Source organism: Chiloscyllium plagiosum, unplaced genomic scaffold (genome assembly GCF_037043375.1).
Source record: "Chiloscyllium plagiosum isolate Xiang-an unplaced genomic scaffold, Cpla_swu_hap1 HiC_scaffold_29, whole genome shotgun sequence".
Classification (NCBI taxonomy): domain Eukaryota; kingdom Metazoa; phylum Chordata; class Chondrichthyes; order Orectolobiformes; family Hemiscylliidae; genus Chiloscyllium; species Chiloscyllium plagiosum.
This window is the reverse complement of record NW_028270167.1, coordinates 2,153,462-2,180,528: the sequence shown is the minus strand read 5'-3', so window position 1 is coordinate 2,180,528 and position 27,067 is coordinate 2,153,462. Positions and strand designations below refer to the sequence as shown.

At 43.1% G+C, this 27,067-nt stretch overlaps 1 protein-coding gene across 3 annotated transcripts in view; it reads right to left on the bottom strand.

The window, feature by feature from the left end:
- mcamb (melanoma cell adhesion molecule b) overlaps positions 1 to 27,067 on the bottom strand; it is a 196,238-nt gene that overhangs the window by 62,676 nt on the left and 106,495 nt on the right. For all 3 annotated transcript variants that reach the window (XM_043677730.2, XM_043677733.2, XM_043677732.2), the window contains exons 3-5: positions 17,608 to 17,821; positions 13,612 to 13,682; positions 1,995 to 2,091 (exon numbers count right to left, since the gene is read on the bottom strand). In XM_043677730.2, the coding sequence (XP_043533665.2) occupies positions 1,995 to 2,091; positions 13,612 to 13,682; positions 17,608 to 17,821 (382 nt within the window). The remainder of the gene's footprint in view (positions 1 to 1,994; positions 2,092 to 13,611; positions 13,683 to 17,607; positions 17,822 to 27,067) is intronic.

The following is a 27,067-nucleotide window of genomic DNA, read 5'->3' as shown; positions in this document are numbered from 1 at the left end:
GGCCATGCTAAATTGCCCGTAGTGTTAGGTAAGGGGTAAATGTAGGGGTATGGGCAGGTTGTGCTTCGACAGGTCGATGTGGACTTGTTGGGCTGAAGGGCCTGTTTCCACACTATAATGTAATCTGTTGCCTGCTCCTCAGATGCTGCCTGACCTGCTGTACTTTTTCAGTGCCACACTTTTCACCCCACACTCCCTCAGGCTTTACCATTAACTGTTTACGTCCTGCCCTGGTTTGCCTTACCAAAATGCAACACTTATCTAAATTAAACTCCATCTGCCACTCCCCAGCCCATATGATCAAGATCCAATTATACTCTGAGATAATCTTCTTCTCTCATGTTGCGGCTGTACACAATATTGCTTCGGCCACTTTTGGAATATTGTGTGCAATTCTGATCTCCTTCCAATCAGAAGGATGTTGTAAAACTTGAAAGGGTTCAGAAAAGATTTACAAGGATGTTGCCAGTGTTGGAGGATTTGAACTATAGGGAGAGGCTGAACAGGCTGGGGCTGTGTTCCCTGGAGCGTCGGAGACTGAGGAGTGACCTTATAGACGTTTATAAAATCATGAGGAGCATGGATAAGATAAATAGACAAAGTCTTTTCCCTGGGGTGGGGAGTCCAGAAATAGAGGGCATAGGTTTAGAATAAGAGGGGAAAGATATAAAAGAGACCCAAGGGGCAATTTTTTCACACTGAGGGTGGTACGTGTATGGAATAAACTGCCAGAGGAAGTGGTGAAGGCTGGTACAATTGCAACGTTTAAAAGGTGTTTGGATGGGTATATGAATAGGAAGGGTTTGGAGGGATATGGGCCGGGTGAGACTGGTTTGGGTTGGGATATCTGGTTGGTATAGACTGGTTTGACCGAAGGGCCTGTTTCTGTGCTGTACATCTCTATGACTCTGTCCACCACACCACCATGTTTTTGGTGTCATCTGCAAACTTCCTAACCATACCTCCTATATTCACATTCAAATCATTTATGTAAATGACTCAAAGCAGTGAACCCAGTACTGAGCCTCATGGCACACCGCTGGTCACAGATCTCCAGTCTGAAACACAACCCTCCCCCACCACCCTTTGTCTCCTAGCTTCAAGCCAACTTTGTAACCAATTGGCTAACTCCCCCTGGATCCCATGTGATCTAACCTTACTAACCAATCTGATATGCGGAATCTTGTCGAATGCTTTGCTGAAGTCCATACAGGCAACGTCTACTGCTCTGCCTTCATCAATCTCCATTGTCACATTCAAAAAAACTCATAAACAGCTTTCCCCGTGTTCTGAAACTATGTCCTCGAGTTCTAGGTTCAGGAGAAATATCCTATTGTTATCCCACATATCATATATTCTAAGAATTTTATAACTTTAAATTGGATTACTTTTCATTCTTTGAAACTCAAAGAAAAAAGACTGGGTTGCCTCAATCTTTTAAATAAAAGAAAGAATTACTAATGGTGAAAATCTGAAACAAGAACAGAAAGTACTGGAATTGCTCAGCAAGTCTGGTGGCGTCTGTGGAGAGAAAGCAAAGTTAACGTTTCAAGTCTAGTGACCCTTCGTCAGAACTGAGGAGAAATCACTGGATTTGAAGTGTTAAGTCTGCTTTCTCTCCACAGACACAGCCAGACTTGCTGAATTTCTCCAATTTCTGTTTTTGCCTCAATCTCTTGTTTCTTCTGTTCGAGGAATTAGTCTGGTGAACTTGCACTGCACTCCCTCGATGGCAAGTACACCCTTCCTTAGCCAGTTTGCCTTGAGAAGGGTGAACACAAGTTAGAAGCTCCCAGAAACAGCAGTGGCCTAACATTTCTGCCATTCTTCTGCAGTTGTAGAGACTCACTAAAAAAATGAGTGACAGCTATTAACAAACATGCAAATTAATTACAGGCTACGTGGAGGTGATGTGCTCCTTTCAATGAACTCGGGCAGAGATAGCAGTACTTGAATGGACAGGTTGAGAAATGTGAAATGAAAAGACGACATACTGTTGTTTATCTTCGTGGTAGCTTGCAATGGGGTGTGGTCCTTGTACCACGTTATGTTCGGTGCAGGGTAACCATTCCTAGTGACACACGTGGCAATCTGAGTAAAAGAGATAGCAAAGCACATTAACAATGACAAGATCAATAACAGCAGATCACCAATGATCTTAAGAAACAACTGATTAGCCATAAAGGTCTTAAGAACATTGCAAAGTTGTGAAAGAAACAGTATAATGGTAAGTTTTATTTTTCTGTCTCATGCTCTGGAACTGAGAGAACCACCTGGGTTTTAGGGAGGAGAAAGTGTGGACTGCAGATGCTGGAGATCAGAGTGCATAGTGTGGTGCTGGAAAAGCACAGCAGGTCAGGCAGCATCCGAGGAGCAGGAGAATCAATGCTTTGGACATAAGCTTTTCATCAAGAATGAGGCTTGTGGGCCGGGAGGGGGGTCTTGAGACATAAATGGAGGCGGGGGGGGGAATGCAGCTGAGAATGCAATAAATAGATGAAGGTGAGGAACAATGTGATAGGTCGGAGAGGAGGGTGGAATGGATAGATGGGAAAGACGATGGACAGGTCAAGAGAGCGGTGCTGAGTTGGAGGCTTGGGACTGGGATAAGGTGGGGGAAAGAGGGAAAATGAGGAAACTGGTGAAATCCACATGAATCCTGTGTGGTTGCAGGGTCCCAAGGCGGAAGATGAGGCGTTCTTCCTCCAAGTGTTGGGTGGTTAGGGATTGGCGATGAATGAGGTCCAGGACCTGCATGACCTTGGTGGAGTGGGAGGGGATTTGAAGTGTTTAGTCACGGGGCAGTGGGGTTGGTTGGTGTGGGTGTCCCAGAGATGTTCTCTGAAATGATCCACAAGTTGGCGTCCTGTCTCCCCAATGTAGAGGAGACCATATTGAGTGCAACGGATACAGTAGATGACATGTGTGGAATTACAGGTAAATTTCTGACGGATGTAGAAGGATCCTTTGGGGCCTTGGAGGGAGGTGAGGGGGGGAGGTGTGAGCGCAGGTTTTGCAATTCTTGGGGTGGCAGGGGAAGACACTGGGATTGGGGTGTGGGCTGGTGGGGGTGTGGGCATGGACCTGACAAGGAAGTCATGGAGGAGATGGTCTCTCTGAAACGCTGATGGGGTGGGGAGAGAAATATATCCCTGGTGGTGGGGTCTGTTTGTAGGTGGCAGAAATGGCAGAGGATGATGCAATGTAAATGGAGGTTGGTGGGGTGGAAGGAGAGGACTGGGGGGGGGGGGGCAGAGGGGGATTCTGTCCTTGTTGCATTGGGAGGAGTGGGTTCAAGGGCAGAGGTGCAGGAAGTGGAGGAGATACGCTGGAGAGCATCAACCACGTGGGAGGGGTAATTGCAGTCTTTGAAGAAGGAGGCCATCTGGGATTTTCTATGGTGGAAATGGTCATCCTGGGAACAGATGCAGCAGAGATAGAGGAATTGGGAATAAAGGATGGCATTTTTACAGGAGGTAGGGTAGAAGGAGGTGTTGACCAGATAGCTGTGGGAATCGGTGGGTTTGCAGTAGATGCCAGTGGTTAATTGGTCGCTGGTGATGGAGATGGAGAGGTTCTGGAAGGGGAGGGAGGTGTCTGAGATGGTCCAGTAAACTTGAGGTCAGGGTGAAAAGTGTTAGATTAGATTAGATTACTTACAGTGTGGAAACAGGCCCTTCGGCCCAACAAGTCCACACCGACCCACCGAAGAGCAACCCACCCAGACCCATTCCCCTACATTTACCCCTTCACCTAACACTACGGGCAATTTAGCGTGGCCAATTCACCTAACCTGCACAGTTTTGGACTGTGGGAGGAAACCGGAGCACCCGGAGGAAACCCACGCAGACACAGGGAGAATGTGCAAACTCCACACAGAGAGTCGCCTGAGGCGGGAATTGAACCTGGGTCTCTGGCCACTGTGCCACTGTGCCGCCCAAGTGTTAGTGAAATTGATGAAATTTTCAACTTCCTCGTGGGAGCATGAGGTAGCACCAATACAGTCATCGATGAAGCAGAGGAAAAGATGGGAGGTGGTGCCGGTGTAAAGGCGGAAGATGGACTGTTCCACGTACCCGACAAAGAGTCCAACCTTCTACCCCAAGAGTGGAAAAGAAGTTCACTGTATAAAAGTTGCAAATATTATTCAAAATTATATTTATTCTAACCACGACATTTTCCCTTTGTCATGGTCCTCCAGATCACAAGCAGTGCTGTTAATACATTTATTTATGGATACTTTATTTCCCTATTTTATTTTCCAGTCCAGAATATGTTAAAAACTAAAAGAAAACCAAATGGGACACAAATAATGTTTTTAAAAGCTTCTCTGTCCAACCCACTTGCTGAGAACAAATTGATTGCCCACTGTCATTAAAATCAGAATTTTTAAAAAATGTTAACTTCACAAGCAACGCAAATCTACCCATTCTAAAGGTTGAATTTAGCCTCAGTATTTTTTCCAACCAGCATAGGCATCAAATACCTGCAAATCTAAAGGAATACCCCAACTACACAGGCAGCAGGAATGACTTTCATATTTGGGCTTCAGTAACATGGCACCTCCTGACGTTCTGACCGAACCAGCAGCAAACCCAGTGCCAGGGATCCACAGCTTCCTGTCAAGCCCTTCAGCAGCCAGAGTATATTTGCCAACAGAAATAGAAAGAAGCAATACCGTTCAGTCGTGGTTCACATGCATTCAGAATCTATATTGACAAATACTCAAAAAAAACTAACAGCAACAGATGCTGGAAGTCAGAAACAAAAATAAAAAATCGCTGTAAAACTAAAACAAATTGAAATCTCACAAAGGTGGAAAAATATATACCAACTGCTAAAGAAATCTCTCCAAACGTTTCATTGAGCTTCACCTTACTACAATTGGCAGGGACACAAGGGTAGGCCATTCAGCCTATTGAGTCCCTTCAGCCATTCAATTAAATCACGGCTGATCATTTAATTCAATGTCACTTTCATGCACTATCTCCAAATCCCTTGATGTCATTAGTCTCCAGAAATTTATAGATGTCTGTCTTGAATCTGCTGAGTGGTTGAGTTTCCATATCTCTCTGGGATAGAGAATTCCAAAGATTAACTGCCCTCTGAGAAAAGAAGTTTCTCATGTCAGTCCAGAGATTATATTCTCTAGTTCTAGCAGCCAGAGAAAATGTCCTATCTATATCCATCCTGCCAACAAGCCCTGAAATAATACTGCAAGTTTAAATTAGGTCACCCCACATTCTTTGAAACTTTGGTGAATACAGACTCAATCTCCTTAATCTTTTCTCATTAAACAATTCCACCATCTCAGGGTTTAATCTGATGAATCTCTGTCCGCACTATCTCTGGCAAGTAAAACCTTCTTTATATAAAGAAGTCAAAACTGTACATAATACTTCAGGTGAGGTTTCATCAAATTCTATACAACTACAGCAAGATATCTTTACTCCTGTATTCAAATTCCCTTGCAATCCCCTTCCAATGTGCTATTTGCCTAAACTGTTGAAGTGACTGATTCTTTAGTGACCTGTGAACACAGATGAGGTTTTTTTAGACAAGATACTTCTTAGCCTGTCATCACTTAAGAAATATTCTGCTTTTCTGTTTTTCCTACTAAAGTGAAGAACTCACACTACATTCCAACTATCACTTTCTAGCTCATTCACTTAACCAATTCAAGTTCTCTTGAAGTCTCCTTGCATAGTCTTCACATGTTAGTTTTGACTCAGCCTAATATCATCAGCAAATCTGGAAATATTACAAAGGTCTCCAGATCATTTGCCTCACAGCGCCAGGGACGTGGGTTCAATTCTCGCCTCAGGCAACTGTCTGTGAAATTTGCACATTCTCCCTGTGTCTGTGTGGGTTTCCTCCCACAAACAAACATGTACAGGCCAGGTGAATTGGCCATGTTAAATTGCCCATAGTGTTTATTGCATTAGTCAGGGGTAAATATAGGGTGGGGGAATGGGTCTGGGTAGGTTGCTCTTCGGTGTGAACTTGTTGGGCCAAAGGACCTGTTTCCAGACTGTAGGGAATCTAATCTAATCCTCAAAACACAGCTGTAAACCTAGCACTGATTTCTGCATTACCCACTAGTAACAGGCACTTTTACAATTTATTGTTTGGATGTGAGTATTGCTGGCAAGGCAGCATTTGTTGCTTGTTTCTAATTGTTTTTCAACACAGTGACTTGCTAGGCAATTTCCGAGGACAATTAGGAAATCAACCAATTGTTAAGCACAAGGTAAGGACTAGATTTCCTTCCTTAAAGAACATTAATGAAACAGATGTGTTTTTGTGACAACTGATGATAGTTTCAAGACCCCGCCACTGAGACTAACTTTACATTCCAGACTTAATTGAATTTAAATTCCATGAGCTGCCATGGTGGGATCTGAACACATCTACAGATAATTTGTCTGGGCCAGCAACTTACTAGTCGAGTGTTTTTTAGATTAGATTAGATTAGATTACAGTGTGGAAACAGGCCCTTCGGCCCAACAAGTCCACACCGACCCGCCGAAGCGAAAACCACCCATACCCTTACATTTACCCCTTACCTAACACTACGGGCAATTTAGTATGGCCAATTCACCTGACCTGCACATCTTTGGACTGTGCAATACATGAATTCAAACAAAGGCAGTGTCAGTTTCTTTCTCTGTCTCTCGTGCACTGACCTCATCATGTGCTTCCTTTATCTGTTGTTTTGACTTTTTTCCCAAAGTTCCAATGTAACAGCATATAAAACAGTAATTGCTGCTCCTGGAATTAGAGGAAATCACCTCCAGCACCTAAAATACCTCAAAAAAGGAGCAGCTGTTACAGCCAGAAATTTTTCCCGTCCTCCATCTTGGATTACCCAGAATCCTTTTGTATTTCCCTTAAAACTCTGGGGTGTAGTCAATCTGGTCCAGGTGATTTATGCACTTTCAGACCATTCAGTTTTTCTAGCACCTTCTCCTTGGTGATGGCCACCATACTCAGCTCTGCTCCCTCACTCTCTTGAATTTTGGGGTATTACTCATGTCTTCCACTGTGAAGACTGATAATAAGTAATTATTCAGTTCCTCAGCCATTTCCCTGTTCCCCACTACTATCTCTCCAGTGTCACTTCCCAGTGGTCGAATGTGCACTTTATATATTTAAAGAAACTCTTACAGTCTTCCTTTATGTTTCTGGCTAGCTTAATTTGCTATTTAATCTATTTAATCTGCTCCTTTTTCTTTTTGTCCCCTCTGTAGGTCTTTGTAAGCTTCCTAATCCTCTGGTTTCCCACTGCCCTTTGCCATATGATATGCTTTCTCTTTTGCTTTTATGTTATCCCTGCCTTCCCTAGTCAACCATGGTTACCTCATTCTCCCTATACCCTGCTGCTTCATCTTGGGATGAATCTCTGTGTCTCCTGATTTACTCCCAGAAACTCCTGCCATTGCTGTTCCACTGTCTTTCCTGCTAGGCTCCTCTCCCAGTCAGTTCTGGTTAGCTCCTCCCTTATGCCTCTATAGTTGCCTTTTCTCAGCTGTAATACCGTTACCTCTATCTTCTCCCTTTCAAATTGCCGAGTAAATTCAATCACATTATGCTCTGCCTTCTAAGGGTTATCAAGTCTGCCTCATTGCATAACATTAAGTCCAGTATTGCCTGGTCCCTAGTGAGCTCCACCACAAGCTGCTCCAAAAAGACATCTCATAGACATTCCACAAATTCCTTTTCTTACAATCCACTACCAACCTGATTTTCCCAGTCCCCCTGTGTATTGAAATTCCCCATGATCACTGTAACTTTGCGTTTCCTACACATCTTTTCTATTTTCTGGTTTGTCTTGCGCCCCAGCTCCTGATTACTGTTTGGAGGCCTGGACATAACTCTGAATATGGCTTCTATCACCTTTGCGGTTCCTCAATTCTACCCGCACAGATTCTACACCATCTGACCATACTTCGTTTCTTACTATTAATTTAGTTTCATTTCTAACCGCTAAGGCAATCCCATCCCCTCTGTCTACCTGCCTATTTTTTCGGATAGCTCCCAAACCTGATCCTGTTGCAGCCACATCTCTGTGATGCCCACCATGTCATACCTGCCTATTTCAATCTACACCACAAGCTCATTTACCTTATTCCTTACACAGCATCAAATATAACACCTTCATTCCTGCATTATCTATCCTTTCTCATTGTCATTCTTCTTTACAGTGTGTTTGAAGTTTGCTATTATAATGTAAGTTGTGCATTACATATATTTTAATATTTATTTTTGAGTTTGGATTTTGAGCTACTGCCATGGTTGTGGAAACTGTAGCATCTCCAAGATGCACAGCAGAATTTCGCCAAGGCTCCACATTTCAAACAGCACATTCCAAACCCATGACTATTTCCTTCTCGAAGGGCAAGGGCAGCAGATATGTGTGAATACCAACACCTGCAAGTTCCCCTCCAAGCCACTAACTATCCTGACTTGGAAATTTATCATGTTCCTTCAGTGGGATTGGTTCAAAATCCTGGAATTCCCTCCCTAACAGCACTGTGGTACAGTGACTCCAGCAGGCCAAGAAGGTTGCTCACTACCATCTCCTCAAGGGGCAAAAACTAGGGTTGGGCAATAAATACCCACATCCCAGGAATTTTTTTTTAAAATGTAGGTTTTGGTCTGTGTGTAAGGGGATTAACTTTTCAAGGTTTCTGGAGCCATGCTCGTTTTGAAAATCACTCAGAGAGACTTCCTGGATTTGTGATGGTAATTTATTTTACTAGCAGAGAGTAAACATTAAAGACGGTTAGCTTGTTTTCTGTTTGAAAGATCAGGAATTGATTTTATTAAGCTTAGGTACAAAGTTTAATGTATAAAACAGTTTCTTCTTCAGAAAGGAGTTAGTTTGGACAAGTTGGGAAGTAGGTTACTTCAGTGAAAGGGTAATTGTTTTAAAGATGTAGATCAGAAAAGTTTGGTTAGAACCTGAAAGGGTTATTTCAAGCTAAGAGAGTCTAAGTTCAGTTGTGTGAATACTTAAGGAAAAGGCCTTCAAACTCGCATAACTGCAAATTGAAAGCAACAATTTTATCAAACTGATATAGGTGTTAGAGCAAGGAATTCCCTCTAGTGCTTCACTGTGGTAGAATATGCTGTTGAGATGAACAGAATATTGTATTTTTATCATGTTTCAAAATCTTCTAAACAGTGTTTCATGTAAAATAGCTTGGTTTATTTTATCTTTTCCTTTGAGTATTATACTTACAGTTTATTGCTAAATCTAGATTCACAATATTCTGTGCTTGAGTTTCAGTAAAAGACTACCTCATTAAATTAAAAAAAAACAAAATATGATTTAAAAAGCAGATTTCAGTTTGGGATCGGACTTGTCCAGTAATAACAACAGTGGGGTCATAACACTATTACTGACATTAGACTAACAGGTTTTTAAAACTCACTCAAAGAACAAAAGAGAAGTACAGCACAGGAACAGGCCCTTCGGCCCTGCAAGCCTGTGCCAATCATCATACTAAACTAAAAAAAACAAAGTTAAAAATCACACAACACCAGGTTATAGTCCAACAGGTTTAATTGGAAGCACTAGCTTTCGGAGCGACGCTCCTTCATCAGGTGGTTGTGGCACCGGCATCTCCGAATCATAAAAAAATACAAACCTTCTGTCCTTATTCGGTCCGTATCCCTCCATTCCCTCCCTTTTATGTAACCAGCCAGATGCCTCTTAAATGCAACCAACCTGCCTGCTTTCACCACCTCTTCTAGCAGTGTGTTCCAGGCTCCCACCGTTCTCTGCCTGAAAAACTTCTCTCGCACATCTCCCTTAAGCTTTCCACCTCTCATGTTGAACCTGTGACCCCTTGTAATTGAAACTTCAACCCTGGGAAAACTCCTCTGACTATCCAGCCCATCTATGCCTCTCGTAATTGTGTAGGCCTCTATCAGTCTCCTCTCAGCCACCACCTTTCCAGTGAAAACAATCCCAGTCTTTTTAATCTTCCCTCATAGCCAATGCCCTCAAGACTAGGCAACATCCTGCTGAACCTGCTCTAGGTGGTCTCCAAAGCTTCCACATCCTTCTGGGAGTGTGGTGATTCATGGAATGCTGACTGGGCTAGCATTTATTGCCCGTCCCTAGTTGCCCTTGAAAAGGTAGTGGTGAGCTGCCTTTGTGAACTGCCACAGTCCACCTGCTGTAGGTAGACCAAAACATTGTTAGGAAGGAAATACCAGGAGTTTAACCCAATGACAGTGATAGAACAGCAATATATTTCCAAGTTAGGATGGTGAGTGCCTGGGAGGGGAACTTGCAGGTGGTGGTGTTCCCATGTATCTGCTGCCCTTGTCAATAGACAATAGGTGCAGGGGTAGGCCATTCGGCCCTTTGAGCCTGCACCACCATTCATTATGATCATGGCTGATCATCCTTAATCAGTATCCTGTTCCTGCCTTATCCCCATAACCCTTGATTCCACTATCTTTAAGATATCTATCCATCTCTTTCTTGAAAGTATCCAGAGACTTGGTCTCCACTGCCTTCTGGGGCAGAGCATTCCATATATCCACCTTCGAGATGTCAGTTGGGTATCCTTCTAATTGGAAGTGGTTGTGGGTTTCAAAGGTACTCTTGAAGGATCTTTGATGAATTTCTGCAAATGCTTCTTGTAGATAGTGCACACTGCTGCTACTGAGTGTTGGTGGTGGAGGAAATAGATGTTTGTGAATGTGGTGCCAATCAGGCAGGCTACTTTATCCTGAATGGTTAGAGACAAAAAACTACAGAATTCAAAGTAGACAAGCAGGAGGCTGGAAGAATGCAGCAAGCCAGGCAGCATGAGGAGGTGGAGAAGTTTTGGGTGTAATCCTTCTGCAGGACCGAGGGTGGGTGGAAGGGGAGTTGCAGATGAAGTGGAGGTAGGGGAGGTGGGTGATGGTGAGGAGATGGGGATAGATGAACACAGGTAGAGGGTAGGACCTGGTTGGTCAATGAATCCTCCCTTCGACAACCAGGTCGTACACTCTCCTTGTGTTCACTAATCCCTACCTTACCTCACCACACCACCACCAACCAATCCCCTTTAACTGCAGCTTCTTTTACACCCTCCCCCAACTTCTCCACCTCCTCACGCTGCCTTGCTTGCTGTGTTCTTCCAGCCTCCTGGATAAGGTAGACCAGCAGGAGGCTGGAAGAACACAGCAAGGCACTTTACTGATGATCAAGAGTAGACTGATGGTGGTAATTGGTGGGGTTGGATTTTTTTTGTATTTAATTGCCTCTCTATTTCTAAAGCCCAGGATTCCATATATCTTATTAAACTCACAGTCAGCCCTTCACCTATTTGTCCTGCTTTTTATGTACAGGATATACCTGGGCAATTTTCCTCATTGTCAGGTAGATATCAGTGTTGTAACAGCTTGGGTAGGGGGAGCAGCAAGTTCTGAAGCGCAAGTCTTCAGTACCATTGCAGAATGTTGTCAGGGCCCGTAGCTTTTGCAGTATCCAGTGTCTCCAACTGTTCCTTGAAATCACACGGAGTGAATCAAACTGGCTGAAGTCTGGTATCTGTGACGCTGGGGACCACTGGGGGAGGCTGAGGTGGATCATCCACTCGGCACTTCTGGCTGAAGATTGCTGCGAATGTTTTGGCCGTATCTTTAGCACTGACGTAGATTAGATTACTTACAGTGTGAAAACAGGCCCTTCGGCCCAACAAGTCCACACCAACCCGCTGAAGCGGAACTCACCCAGGCCCATTCCCCTACATTTACCCCTTCACCTAACACTACGGGCAATTTAGCGTGGCCAATTCACCTAACCTGCACATTTTTGGACTATGGGAGGAAACCGGAGCACCCGGAGGAAACTTACGCAGACACGGGGAGAATGTGCAAACTCCACACAGAGTCGCCTTGAGATGGGAATTGAACTCGGGTCTCTGGCGCTGTGAGGCAGCAGTGCTAACCACTGTGCCACCATGCTGGGCTCTTCGATCATTGAGGAGAAAGTGAGGTCTGCAGATGCTGGAGATCAGAGCTGAAAATGTGTTGCTGGAAAAGCGCAGCAGGTCAGGCAGCATCCAGGGAACAGGCGAATCGACGTTTCAGGCATAAGCCTGAAGAAGGGCTTATGCCCAAAACGTCGATTCTCCTGTTCCCTGGATGCTGCCTGACCTGCTGCGCTTTTTCAGCAACACATCTTCGATCATTGAGGATGGGGGTATTTGTGGAGCTGTTTAATTGCCCACCACCATTCATGACTGGATGCAACAGGATTGCAGAGCTTAGATCTGATCTGTTGGTTGTGGGATTGCTTAGCTCTGTCTATCACTTGCTGCTTACTCTGTTCTTCACGCGAGTAGTCCTGTTTGGTAGCTTCACCAGGTTGACACCTCATTTTCAGGTATGCTGGTCCTGCTCCTAGCGTGCCCTCCTGAACTCTCCATTGAACCAGGGTTGATCTCCTGTCTTGATGGTAATGTGGGACATGCCAGGCCATGAGTTTGCAGATTGTGCTGAAATACTGTTGATGCTCCAGTGTCTCATGGATACCCAGCCTTGAATTGTCAGATCTGGTTGAAGTCTGTCCTATTCAGCAGACTAAATGTAGTTTTCCATTCTCCCTCTTCCTTCTTTCTTTCATTAGTACTACTCTTCAGTCATCAGGATTTTTTCTAAAATCTACAGACTTCTGGAAGGGAATCAATTTTACTACCTCTCCATCCACCACCTCAACACTGGGATGAAGCTCATCTGATCTTTGGAATTTATCAACTTTCAACCCAGTTAGCTTTTCAAATACCCTCTTTCCTGATAACAAATTCTTTTAGTTCCTTCATTTCTGGGAGATCTTTAACATCTTCCTCCATGAAGACTGTTTTTCTGCCATCCATCTGTTCTCCATTCAAAATAGGAGGCATGTTACCTTTATTTATAATAAATTACTTAAAACAGATACACAGTCTTTGTAGTCTTAGGAAGATGAGTTCACCTTTTAGCTTGTTAAAGCTTGTCCTACCAGTCAGTGAACTCATACTTGAGTTATGAAGTAACTCCATACCATTAACAACAAGATTTAGGCCCTTTTGAGAGAGACTCACAGCAACATGTTAACATGTGGTAACGAAGGGGAAATTTAACTAATTTTTTTCTTAAACTACATTTTTTCTTAAATTACATTTTCTTAAACTTCACCGTGGGTGGCACGGTGGCACATTGGTTAGCACTGTTGCCACACAGCACCAGAGACCCGGGTTCAATTCCCGCCTCAGGTGACTGACTGTGTGGAGTTTGCACATTCTCCCTGTGTCTGCGTGGATTTCCTCCGGGTGCTCCGGTTTCCTCCCACAATCCAAAAATGTGCAGGTCAGGTGAATTGGCCATGGTAAATTGCCCGTAGTGTTAGGTGAAGGAGTAAATGTAGGGGAATGGGTCTGGGTGGGTTACGCTTCGGCGGGTTTGTGTGGACTTGTTGGGCCGAAGGGCCTGTTTCCACACTGTAAGTAATCTAATCTAATCTAAAGGTATCTGTGAATCTCTTCAATTTCTTTACATATTAAAATAATCCTGAAATATAAACATCCTGAGACAACTGAGTGTCAGTCTTACAGTTTTGCCTACCTCTGATGGTTCTGTTTTCATTATTGATATGAGTTTATTACTTGGAAATATCTCAGGTATTTCTGGTGCATCTGCAAAAAAAGCAGAAATCGGTAAATACAGAAACAGAGGCATTTTAAAAGATGTAAAAAAAACTAGAGCTATGCTCTTATCTGTCCTTGCCCAACCATGTCAAGTGATTGGCCAAAATAGAACACATCACAATCAGAATAAGAGCCAGAGATAATATAAGGGGAAGAACAATGTACATCATGGGTTTGGAGACTATAGAATACGTTGCCTGAAAGGATGGTAAAGGTACGGTGGTAATGTTACTAGACTAGTAACCCAGGGCCGCACAATTCTGGGTACATGAGTTCAAATTCCACCATGTCAGATAGTCAAATCTGAATTCAATAAAAATCGGGAGTAAAATGGTGACCATGTGACTACACGCATTGACAGACATCTTTGCATCCTCCTTGGCCACAGGTGAGGTCCCAGAGGACTGGAGAATAGCCAATTTTGTCCCATTGTTTCAGAAGCATAACACGGATAATCCAGGAAATTACAGGCCTGTGGGGCCTCACATCAGTGGGAGGAAAATTATTGGAAAAGATTCTCAGGGACAAGATCTAAAGGCATTTAGACGCGAATGGACTATTAGTGATAGACAGCATGGGTTTGAGTGGCAGAGGTCAAGCGCACTACCTTGATCAAGATTTTTCAGGAGGTGACTAAGATAATTGAGGGAAAAGCGGTTGATGTTGTCTGCAGTAAAGCCTTTGACAAGATCTGTCATGGCAGACTGGTATAAAAAGGTGAAGTCACATGGTATGAGGTGAGCTGGCAAGGTGAATACAGAACTGGCTTAGTCATAGGAGATAGAGGGTCGTGGTGTAAGGGTGCTTTTTGGAATGGAGGGTTGTGATTAGTGGCGTTCCACAGGGATCAGTGCTGGGACCTCTGCTGCTTGTATTCTACATAAATGATTTGGAGGAAAACATAGCTGGTCTAATTAGTAAGTTTGCGGATGATACAAAGATTGGCAGAATTGCTGATAGTGAGGAGGATTGCCAGTGAATACAGTAGGATATAGATCAGTTGGGGGCAGGGACAGAAAAATGGCAGATGCAGTTGAATCTGAACAAATGTGAGGTGACATTTGGAAGGTCAAGTACAAGTTAAAATTATATAGTGAATGGCAGAACCTTTAGGGGTATTGATATGCAGAGGGATCTGGGTGTGCAGCTCCACAGATCACTGAAGGTGGCAGCGCAGATAGATAAGGGAGTGAAAAAGGCCTATGGCTTGCTTGCCTTCATTGGAAGGGGTGCCGAGTATGAGGATAGACAAGCTATGCTGCAGCTTTATAGAACTTTAGTTAGGCGACACTTGGAATACTGCATACCGTTCTGGTCACTACACTACCTGAAGGATGTGGATGCTTTGGAGAGGATACAGAAAAGGTTTACCAGGATGTTGCCTGTTATGGGGGATTTTAGCTATGAAAGAAGTTTGGATAGACTGAGTTTGTTTTCACTGGAAAGCAGGGGGTTGAGGGGTGACCTGATAGAAGTTTATAAGATTGTGAAAGTATGAGGCTTTTTCCCAGGGTGGAGGGGTCAATTATTAGTGGCGTGGGTTCAAGTTGCGTGAGCAGAGGAAATTTAAAAAAGATGTGCAAGGCAAGTTTTTCACACAAAGGATGGTAAAGTGCCTGGAACACACTGCCAGAGGTGGTGGGGGAAGCAGACACAGTAGCAGCATTCGTGAAGCACCTGGACTAAAATATGAACATGAAGGGAATAGAGGGATGCAGATCCTGTAAGTGAAGATGGTTTTAGTATGGAAGGACAAAATGTGTCAGTGCAGGCTTGGAGGGCCGAAGGGCCTGTTCCTATGCTATAATGTTTTTTGTATTGTTGATTATCATGAAAATATTCATCTGGTTCACTAATGCCCTTCAGAGAATGAAATCGATCATTTTTATCTGGTCTGACCGACATGTGACTCCAGACTCGCAACAATGGGACAGACAGTTAACTACCCTCAGATAATTAGAGATGGACTAATAAGGATAAAGCAGGCAATTTGCGCTTGGAGGCATAGGATGTGGGTGAGATCCTAAATTAGCATTTTGCATCGGTATTCACCCTGGAGAAGGATATGGAAAATAGTGAGATTTGTGTGCAGCATGATAATATGTTACAGCATTTTGAGATCAAGAAAGAAGTGGTGTTGGATTTCTTGAAGAGCATTAAGGTGGAAAGGTCCCCAGGATCCGATGGTATCTACCCTAGGTTTTTGAGAGAGGCAAGAGAGGATATTGCTGGGGCCTTGACCAAGATCTTTGTATCCTTGCTAGTCACTGGAGAGGTCCCGGAGGCCTGGGGAGTAACTAATGTTATTCATCTGTTCAAGAAGACAAATAGGATAATCCAGGAAACTGCTAGACTGGTAAGTCTCACATCAATGTTGGGAAGTTATTGGAGAGAATTGTTAGGGATAGGATTTACGCACATTTGGAAAAACGTGGCCTAATTATGGACAGTCAGCACGGCTTTGTGGGGGGCAGGTCATGTCTTTCTTACTTGATAGAATTTTTCGAGGTGGTGACGAAAGTTATTCACGAGGTAGAGCAGTGGATGTTGTCCACATGGATTATGATAAGGCTTTCGACAAGGTCCCGCATGGTAGGCTCATCCAGAAGATTAAGATACATGGGATCACGGTGACTTGGCCGCATGGATTCAGAATCGGCTTGCCTTTAGAAGACAGAGGGTAGTGGGGGAAAGGTGTTTCTCAGGCTGGAGGTCAATGACTACATTGGCCGTAGTTCCATAGGGCTCTGTACTGGCAGCTCTGCTGTTTGTGATATATATAAATGACTTGGATGAAAATATAGATGGCTTGGATGGTATGTTTGCAGACGATACAAAGGTCAGTGGAGTTGTGGATAATGTCGAAGGTTATCAAAGCATTCAGCAGGATAGAGATCAGTTGCAGATATAGGTGGAGAAATAGCAGATGGAGTTTAATCCGGGTAAGTGTGAGGTGCTGCACTTTGGGAGATCAAATATCAAGGAAAAATATACAGTTAATGACAAGGACCCTGAACAGCATTGATGTACAGAGGGAATCTTGGGGTTCAAGTCCATAATTCTCTGAGAGTAGCCACGCAACCAGATAGGGTGTTAAAGAAGGTATATAGCATGCTTGCCTTTATTGGTTGGTGAATTGAGCCCAAGAGTCAGGATGACATGTTGCAGCTTTATAAAACTTTGGTTAGGCCATATTTAGAGTATTGCATTCAATTCTGGTCACTACATTACAGGAAGGATGTGGAGGCTTCAGGAGAGCTTGCAGAAGAGGTTTACCTGGATGCTGCCTGGAATAGAGGGTATGAGTTATAAAGAGAGACTAGAAAAACCCGTGTTGTTTTCTCTGGAGCGGCAGAGGCTAGGGGGCGACTTAATAGAGGTCTATAAACTTATGTGATGCATAGATCAGGTTTGATGGTCAGAATCATTTTTCCAGAGTTGAAAAGTCTAATACAAGGAAACATGCATTTAATGTGAGAGGGGGTAAGTTCAAAGGAGACGCGAAGGGCACGTTTTGTACACAGGAAGTGGTAGGAATTTGGAATGCGCTGCCAGGGGTGGCGGTGGAGGCAGATTCGATAGGGACATTTAAGGGACTTTCAGATAAGCATATGAATTTAATTTGGCGTCATGTTCAGCACAACACTATGGGTGAGAAGACCCATGTCTGTGCTGTACAGTTCTATGTTCTAAATGGTTTATCCAGTGACGTCCTCATCCCATAAATAAATTAAAAACACATTCAACAGGAAATTGGACAAATATTTGAAACATTAAAAACCATTACAGGTCACTAGGATAGGTGTGGTATTAATTACATACCATTCAATAAACTGGCTTGGGCAAGATGGTCCTCGTTTTGTGTTGTATTATTCTATGATTCTAAAAGATTATTCCAGAAAAGAAATCTCACCAAAAACCTTCAACTCTGTTGTGGCTTCACCATTGCCGGCTGGACCAGCACCAACTTGGCAACAAAATGTCCGTTCATCTCTAAGTTCAACATTGTCAATGGTCAGAGTGTAGTTCTTATCCACATTGATTCGATCTGTGTAGCGAGTCTTATTGTTGATAATTCTATTTTCTCCATCCTGGAAATAGATTCGTTGGCGAATGTCCTTCTCCATCTGAATACAAACATAAGTTTAAATTTAAAGATTTTTAATAAAATGTAAGTTCCATAGTTACAGTTCTTGTCCCTTGAGCTGCGCACTATACTCCAGCTGAAAGATGACCTACATCAAGTCATCAGACAATGCTAGCTGGTATTGGCATCCAGAAGATGCTGAATAATAGAATCATTTTCAACTTAATGTATATCCTCAAAAACCACACTTTCAAAATGATACATAAACTGTTCCAATATACATTTCCTTGGAGTCTGAAAAATGTACATTCAAAAAATTGAACTGTTTCTTCTTTAAATCCTTTTACTTTTCCAAGTAAAAGGCTTGGCTATGGGTACCTGCATGAGTTCTTGTTATGCCTGCTTCTTTGTGGGATGTCTGCACCATTCCTCATTCCAGGTCTATGCAGGCCCTGTACTACACTCATTTTCCACTTAGATATTTTATAACTTTTAGGATTCAACACTGAGTTCAACAATTTTAGACCATGAACTCTGTCCTCCATCACAAAACCACAGAAATGGTACAGCACAGAAAGGGCCATTCGGAATAACTTGTGCATGCTGACCCAAAGACACCCAGATGCCCTTTTTAATCCCATCTTTTTGTAAACGGCCCATTATGATAGCCTCTTTCTCTCTCCAATCCCTCATCACCACTAACCCCAAGGTCTTGATGGCAACGGTTTGCACTCAGCAAAGATGATCTACTTCCTGCCTTTAATGGAAAATTATAGGCCAATTAGCCTAACCTCGGTTGTTGGTAAAATTCTAGAATCCATCATTAAGGATGAGGTTTCTAAATTCTTGAAAGAGCAGGGTCGGATTAGAACAAGTCAACATGGATTTAGTAAGGGGAGGTCATGCCTGACAAACCTGTTGGAATTCTTTGAAGAGATGACAAGTAGGTTAGACCAGGGAAACCCAGTGGATGTGGTCTATCTAGACTTCCAAAAGGCCTTTGATAAGGTGCCACACGGGAAGCTGCTGAGCAAGGTGAGGGCCCATGGTGTTCAAGGTGAGCTACTGATATGGATTGAGTTTTGCTGCCTGACAGAAGGCAGAGAGTTGGGATAAAAGGTTCTTTTTCGGAATGGCAGCTGGTGACAAGCGGTATCCCACAGGGTTCAGTGTTGGGGCCGCAGCTGTTCACGTTATATATTAATGATCTGGATGAAGGGACTGGGGGCATTCTAGCGAAGTTTGCCGATGAAACGAATTTAGGTGGACAGGCCGGTAGTACTGAGGAAGTGGGGAGGCTGCAGAAGGATCTAGACAGTTTGGGAGAGTGGTCCAGGAAATGGCTGATGGAATTCAATGTGAGCAAATGCGAGGTCTTGCACTTTGGAAAAAAGAATACAAGCATGGACTACTTTCTAAACGGTGAGAAAATTCGTAAAGCCAAAGTACAGAGGGATCTGGGAGTGCTAGTCGAGGATTCTCTAAAGGTAAACATGCAGGTTGAGTCCGTGATTAAGAAAGCGAATGCAATGTTGTCATTTATCTCAAGAGGGTTGGAATATAAAAGCACCGTTGTGCTACTGAGTCTTTATAAAGCTCTGGTTAGGCCCCATTTGGAGTACTGTGTCCAGTTTTGGTCCCCACACCTCAGGAAGGACATACTGGCACTGGAGCGTGTCCAGCAGAGATTCATATGGATGACCCCTGGAATGGTAGGTCTAACATACGAGGAACGGCTGAGGATCCTGGGATTGTATTCATTGGAGTTTAGAAGATTAAGGGGAGATCTAATAGAAACTTACAAGATAATACATGGCTTGGAGAGGGTGGACGCGAGGAGACTAGGACCCGTGGACACAGCCTTAGAATTAGAGGGGGTAAATTCAGAACAGAAATGCGGAGACATTTCTTCAGCCAGAGAGTGGTGGGCCTGTGGAATTCATTGCCGCAGAGTGCAGTGGAGGCCAGGACGCAAAATGTCTTCAAGGCAGAGATTGATAAATTCTTGATGTCACAAGGAATTAAGGGCTACGGGGAGAATGCGGGTAAGTGGAGTTGAAATGCCCATCAGCCATGATTGAATGTGAGAGTGGACTCGATGGGCCGAATAGCCTTACTTCCACTCTTATGGCTTATGGTTTTATTGTCTATAAGAGAGTCAGAGGGTTAGATCGGGTGGACAGTGAGAGCCTTTTTCCTCGAATGGTGATGGCTAGCACGAGGGGTCATAGCTTTAAATTGAGGGGTGATAGATATAGGACAGATGTCAGAGGTAGTTTCTTTACTCAGAGAAGTAGGGACATGGAATGCCCTGCCTGCAACAGTAGTAGACTCACCAACTTTAAGGGCATTTAAATAGGCATTGGATAGACATATGGACGAGTGTAGATTATATGAGTTTCAGATTGGTTTCACAGGTCGGTGCAACATCGAGGGGCGAAGGGCCTGTACTGCGCTGGAATGTTCCATTTTCTCGGGGGATCCAAGATGGCGGCAACCCAGCAAGTCTGAGTCTATAGTGCTCCTCCCAAGACTTGGGCAAAGTGGGTCACCCACCCCCACCACACTCACCAAATCAACTAAAATAGCTGTTTAATTTAATTAGTTGTTTAGTATTGAATTTAAACAATTTAATCTTCAGTAAAAATGACTAAAGGGAAGGGAGCTCACAGCTCTCAGCAGGCAGGAGCACCTCCCCCACCCTCCCCAGCTACAGCAGAGGCGTCCGCAGCCGCCCCGGGGGACTTGCCTACGGTGGCGAGCCTTGTGGAAATCATCTCCAAAGTGGATGTGAAGATCGACGCTTTTATTGAAGGATCCCAAAGTTGATGGGACTCACTCTCGGCCGCGCTGCAAAAGCACAACCGAGACATTAAGGAAATCGAACGCCGAGTCGGAGGGGAGGAGCTAAAGGCCGCGACCTCCGAAACTACAGCGCAATCGGCCGTGGATCGGGTCCGGACCCTCGAGCAGCGAGTCCGGACCTTAGAGAACCACATTGACGACCTCGAGAATCGGGGTCGTCGAAAAAATATTCGTTTGCTGGGCCTTCCCAAACGGGAAGAAGAAGGCCAGCTTACAAAGGTTCCTTAAACAGTGGCTGCCACAGTTATTGAATCTGGAGGCTGGATCAGGCCAGGTAAGGGTGGAATGGGCCTACCGGGTTGCAATACGCGGGCCCAGCTCAAACCAGCGTCCCTGCCCGGTCCTGTTCTGGCTGCAGAGCTATAAGGAGAGGCAGATACTCCTAGAAGCCTCTAGAAATCTTGGAAAAGATCCCCAAGCCATGATCTATAAAGGATCCAAGATCATGTTATTCCAGGAGTTTTCCCCAGCTCTGGTCCGAAAGAGGAAGGCATTCGATGAGGCGAAGAAGTGTTTAAGGGACTTAAATATTCAGTACTCCTTGCGCTACCCAGTGACACTACGCTTTAACCATGAAGGATCCGTGTATAACTTCGGATCGCCGGAAAAGGCTAAGGAATTTTTGGACTCTCTTAGATAAACTGTAAGAGATAATGGATGTTGGTTTGCCTTCCCCCCACTCCGGTTTATATACCCCCTTTTCTTTTTTTACCTTACTGTTTAATATTATCTTGGGGGGTGGGGAGAGGGATTTATTTATTTGATCTCTACTTAATGATTTTCTCCCCCCCTTGGATTTTTAAAAATTATTCTATATATATATATAGGCCGGGAGGTCTAGTTAATGTTGGTGGGGGGAGGTGGTTACCTTATTCTATTTTACCTCTGTCTCAAAGAGCGGGGTTGTTTTCCCTTGTTATTTTGTATTATTATATTTAATTATTACTTGTTGAGGTTGTAATTTTATTGTTATATATGTTTATACATGGTATTAACATTACCAAATATATCCAGGTGTTGGTGTGGGTGAGGGGGGCGTAGGGTGCTCACTATTAACTCTAGCTCTGTAGTATATTTGAACTTTCCTCATCCTATTGAGGAGCGCCTGGGTCAAGGGTAGGGCACTGGTTGGGAGAGGATACGATGGACCCTTGGAAAGGAAGTGATACCCCCCTGGGAACAAGGGGGAAGATCTCCATTTAAATACGTTTTTTTTTATTTAGAAATAGTTTTTTATTATACTGTTGTGAGTGTATTAGAGAGCCTTTATATGCTCTATGCTTGGGATGTTCTGGATAGGGTTTCCCCTCCCGAGGGGTCTCGGATTTGCCCGGACGGTTATGGTTGATCAGTCGGTTAAGTGGTGCACCTGGAATGTCAAGGGGAGTAATTCACCAATCAAAAGGAAGAAAATATTATCAAATCTCAAGAAAGAAAGGGTTGATATAGCTCCCCTACAGGAGACACACTTGTTGGATAAAGAACACTTGAAATTACGACAGGGTGGATTTGATCAGGCCTTTATTTCTTCTTTTAGCTCAAAAAGCAGGGGAGTTGTTATTCTTATTCGGAATAATTTCCCTTTCAAAATCCTAAATCAGATAAAAGACGAATCTGGACGATATATTCTGATTAAAGCCCTTATAAATGGAGAGGAATGTGGGATTTTAAATTTGTATTGCTCCCCAGGCACATCCTTTTAAATTTATAACGGTAGCATTCTCAAAATTGATGGCTCTCGGTGCCCGTCATACAATTATAGGGGAGACTTTAATTGTATTATGGATCCGGAAATAGATAGGATTCCCAAGAGTACTGCAGGAGTATCTCCCAGATCTAGACAATTGGTGGATCTGAACAAAGAATTAGGATTAGTAGATGTATGGAGATGTCTTCATCCACAGGGCAGAGATTTTTCTTTTTACTCTAATCCACATAAATGTCATACCAGAATTGATATGTTTTTTGCCCCCTCAATTTTTTAAAATTCCATATCATCCTGTAAAATAGGCAGTATAGCAATTTCCGATCATGCTGCTGTATATATGGAAATCAAGGCGAGGAACAATGGGACATCCCCTCGGCATTGGCGTGTGGACCCCTTCCTAATGAAAGACAATAAATTTGTAAAGTACTTCTCTCAAGAATTTAAAACTTTTTTAGAAATTAATTCAGGTACGGCTAGCAACCCATCAATGATGTGGGAGACCATCAAAGCTTACGCGCGAGGTTTGATCATCTCCTACTCAGCAACCCAGAAAAAATTAAAGGGAGAACAACAACGTCTGCTTGAAGCTCGCTTAAAAGCAGCTGAAACAGCATACGCTGACAGACCTTCTATTATCAAATTGCAAAGGATTACGGCCCTTAGGACAGCTCTGAATACCACACTTACCCAAACGGCTAAGAGGGAAATATTATTTGCAAAACAAAGGTTATATGAATTTGGCGACAAACCAAGTAGATACTTAGCATTTCTTGCAAAGAAAAAAAAGGCCCCTCAAACTATCACGTCTATCAAGGAAAGTACGGGTATTTTGACTCATGATCATAAAAGGATTAACGCAATCTTTAGAACATTCTATTCTGATTTATATAAATCGCAGGATTGTGAAGACAGGACTAGGAGGATGCAATCATTTTTTAAAAATTTGACCTTTCCGGACCTAACTCCTGAACAGGTATCGGTCTTTAATGCTCCCCTAACAGTCCAAGAAATACTTGACACAGTCAGGCAACTTCAGAGTGGGAAGGCACCTGGCCCAGATGGTTTTCAAGCTGAATTCTATAAAGAATTTACAGGAATATTGGCTGGTCCACTTATGGACATGTATAACTACGCATACAGTCAGGGCTGTCTCCCGCCTTCGCTGAAAGAGGCAAATATCTCTCTTATCCTTAAAAAAGGATCCAGAAGATTGCCCGTCATACAGACCAATATCCTTGCTAAATGTAGATTTTAAAATCCTTTCTAAAACATTAGCATTGAGACTAGAAAGGGTACTGCCACATATTATAAAGGAGGATCAGACGGGGTTTATCAAGGGCCGTAGATCATCCAATAATATTAGAAGGGTTTTGAATATGATTCAAGCCTGCCATCAGGGAAAGATACCAGGAGTAGTAGTCTCATTAGATGCGGAAAAGGCATTCGATAGGGTTGAATGGTCATATTTGTTTTACACATTGGAAAGGTTTGGTGTTGGAAAGGTGTTTATCAAATGGGTCTCAACATCCCAAAGCAGTTGTGGTTACCAATGGATTAGGTTCGGATAGCTTCAGTGTGGATAGGGGCTGCCGTCAGGGATGTCCTCTCTCACCATTGTTATTTACGCTAATAATTGAACCACTAGCAGAATCTATACGGGCTGATCCTAATATAACGGCCCCAAGGATTGGTACAGGTAAACATAAAATTACCCTTTATGCAGATGATGTTCTTCTATTCCTCAGTAATTCTCTGATGTCTGTGCCTCGCTTAATCCAAGTTATTAATACATTTAGTTCATTCTCAGGCTATAAAATTAATTTCTCAAAATTGGAGGCTATGCCAATGGGTGGCCTTGCTATGATACCCCATTTAGTGGACGGATCCCATTTTCCCTTTCGGTGGTCCCTGGAGGGTTTCTTATATTTAGGCATTTTTATCACCCCAGTATTTGGTCAGTTGTATAAGGCTAACTTTGTGCATTTACTGGTGAGGATAAGGCAGGACCTCCAGCGATGGGGAGACCTACCAATTTCCTGGCTGGGTAGAATAGCACTAATTAAAATGAATGTCCTGCCCCGTCTCCCATACCCTATGAGAATGCTTCCGGTGATGCTACTGAGGCTGGCACTACGTAAATTATATGGCTGGTTGGGTTCCTTTATCTGGAATCATAGACGGCCCCTCATTAAGCTGAAGAAGCTACAGCTTCCACAGGCAAGGGGAGGATTGGACTTCCCAGATTTTAGGAAATATCAGTTAAGTTCCCTATTAAGTTACATAGCTGATTGGGTCTTGTCTGATCCACAATCAACCTGGTTGGACATCGAGGCCTCTCAAGTAAAATACCCATTTATTAACCTTTTATTCTCAGACAAGAGGAAAATCATCACGGATCACTGTAAAAACCCTATAATACTAAACACAATTAAAGCTTGGAATATAATGCGGCAAAATGAGGGCAACTCACATAAACATCCCCCTATGCACCGATAGTGGGAGCATGGGGATTCCAACCGGGGTTTACAGATGCCACTTTTAAACTCTGGAGATCCAGGGGATCTCATGTCTTGGGGACCTATTTAAGGATGGGGTCCTGATGTCTTTTGAACAGCTGCATCAGAAATTCGGATTACCTAATGGAGACCTCTTTCGATACTTCCAAATTCGAGATTATATACAGAAGAAGACTACGTTATTAGATAGTTTTTATAAATCAGATAGAGAATGTAGAGTGCTATGGCCAATGGGGGTATCTTCCGTCAGTACTATTTATCATTTACTACATGATGAAGTATCGGGAGATATGGACAATCTGCTTAAAACATGGGATCAGGATTTGGGACTAGAAATCTCTATAGAAACGTGGAATGACATTTGGGAAAACGCCAGAAGAATCACCATCTGTAACAGAACTCAGGCTATCCAGCTGAAGATACTTCATAGGGCCCATACAGCACCGGCTCGATTGGCAAAATTTAAGGCAGGAGCATCTCCAATGTGCCCCAAATGTAAAATAGAGGTGGGCACTCTTGTACATTGCCTATGGACCTGTCATAAGATCCACAGATACTGGACTAAAGTAGCAAGTACCCTGACAGAAACTTTAGGAACGGAAATTAAAGTGGACCCCGTATCTCTCCTTTTGGGCTTTTTGAACTTTCCCTCCCTGGATATGCACGGGAAGAGACTATTTTCTATTCTCTCTTTCTGTGCAAGGAAAAATATTTTGGTGAACTGGGTGGCTGAGGGCTCCCCTGGACTTACAAATTGGCACAGATTAATTATGGAATGTATTCCCCTTGACTTCCTTACAAATATGGTGCACCGAAAGACCGAATTATTTCATAAAATATGGCAGCCCTTCTTGAATTCTATAAATACAGATATTTTGGCTATCCTAACAAGGGCTTTTATTTAATTGAGATTACGAACCTGGCTGGTCCGGGGCCCCTTGGGAGAGGAATCCCGCACGAATACGGGTTTTGTTACATTTGATGTTAACACATTCCGAGCATGTATCTCACTATCCAATTTCTGTGTTATCTGTTGATTTTTTTTTCTTTCTCTTATTTGAATAATGTAAGAGACTTAATTATACACTCTGGTTAGTTGTAGGTCTAATTAGTAGTTAGTTGAGTTTTGTTTTTTTTCTCTCAGTATTTTTCTTTTGCTAAATTTTGGCTATTATTTATTTAAGATTTAATTGTATATCAATGTTTGTACTTGAGAGTTTTGTTTATTTTTGTAAACCTGTAAAAATGTTAAATTTCCAATAAAAATATCTATATAAAAAAAAAGAATGTTCCATTTTCTATAGCTGCACAGAGGCTTGTATCCTGTCACCAAGTCACCCTTTATTTAAATGTTAAAAATCACACAACACCAGGTTATAGTCCAACAGGTTTAATTGGAAGCACACTAGCTTTCGGAGTGACGCTCCTTCATCAGGTGATTGTGTGATTTATTTAAATGTGTGCAGTACACGGGCTCTCACCGGCTAGCTCAGAGCCAGTTAACCTGACCAATCAGGAATCTCCTTCTCAATAAGATCCAACCTTGTTCCAATGACTACACATCCACTGCCTCTCTTGATCAACATGCTTGAAGAATTCCAGTAGATTTGTCATGTGATTTTCCTTTAGTAAATCCATGCTAAATGTGTATGATTCCATCACTGTTTTCTGAATGCTGTGCTATAAACTCCTACATAATGGATTCTCGCATCTTCCCCACTACTGCAGTCAGACTTCCTGGCTTATAATTCCCAGTTTTCTCCCTATCTGCCTTTAGTGGGGTTATATTAGCTACTGCCCAATCTGTAGGAACTGTTGCAGAATCTAACGAATCTTGGAAGGTCCATCCACTATTTCTTGGGGCTCTTTCTAATGTACTCTGGGATGTAGATTATCAGGTCCTGGTGATTTATCAGCCTTCAATCCATCAATTTCTCCAACATCATTTCTCTTCTAATATTTGCTTTAGTTTCTCCTTCTAACTAAACCCTGCGTTCCCCAGTTTCTTGTAATTTTTTCATGTCCTCCTTTATGAGGACAGAAGAGAAGTCTGAATTTAGTTTGTCAGCCATTTCTTTGTTGCCTATTATAAATTCCTGTTTCTAACCATAAGCGACATACATTAGTTTTCACAAATCTTTTCCCCTTTACATGACAATAGAAAACTTTTATAGTTAGTCCTTATGTTCCCTGCAAG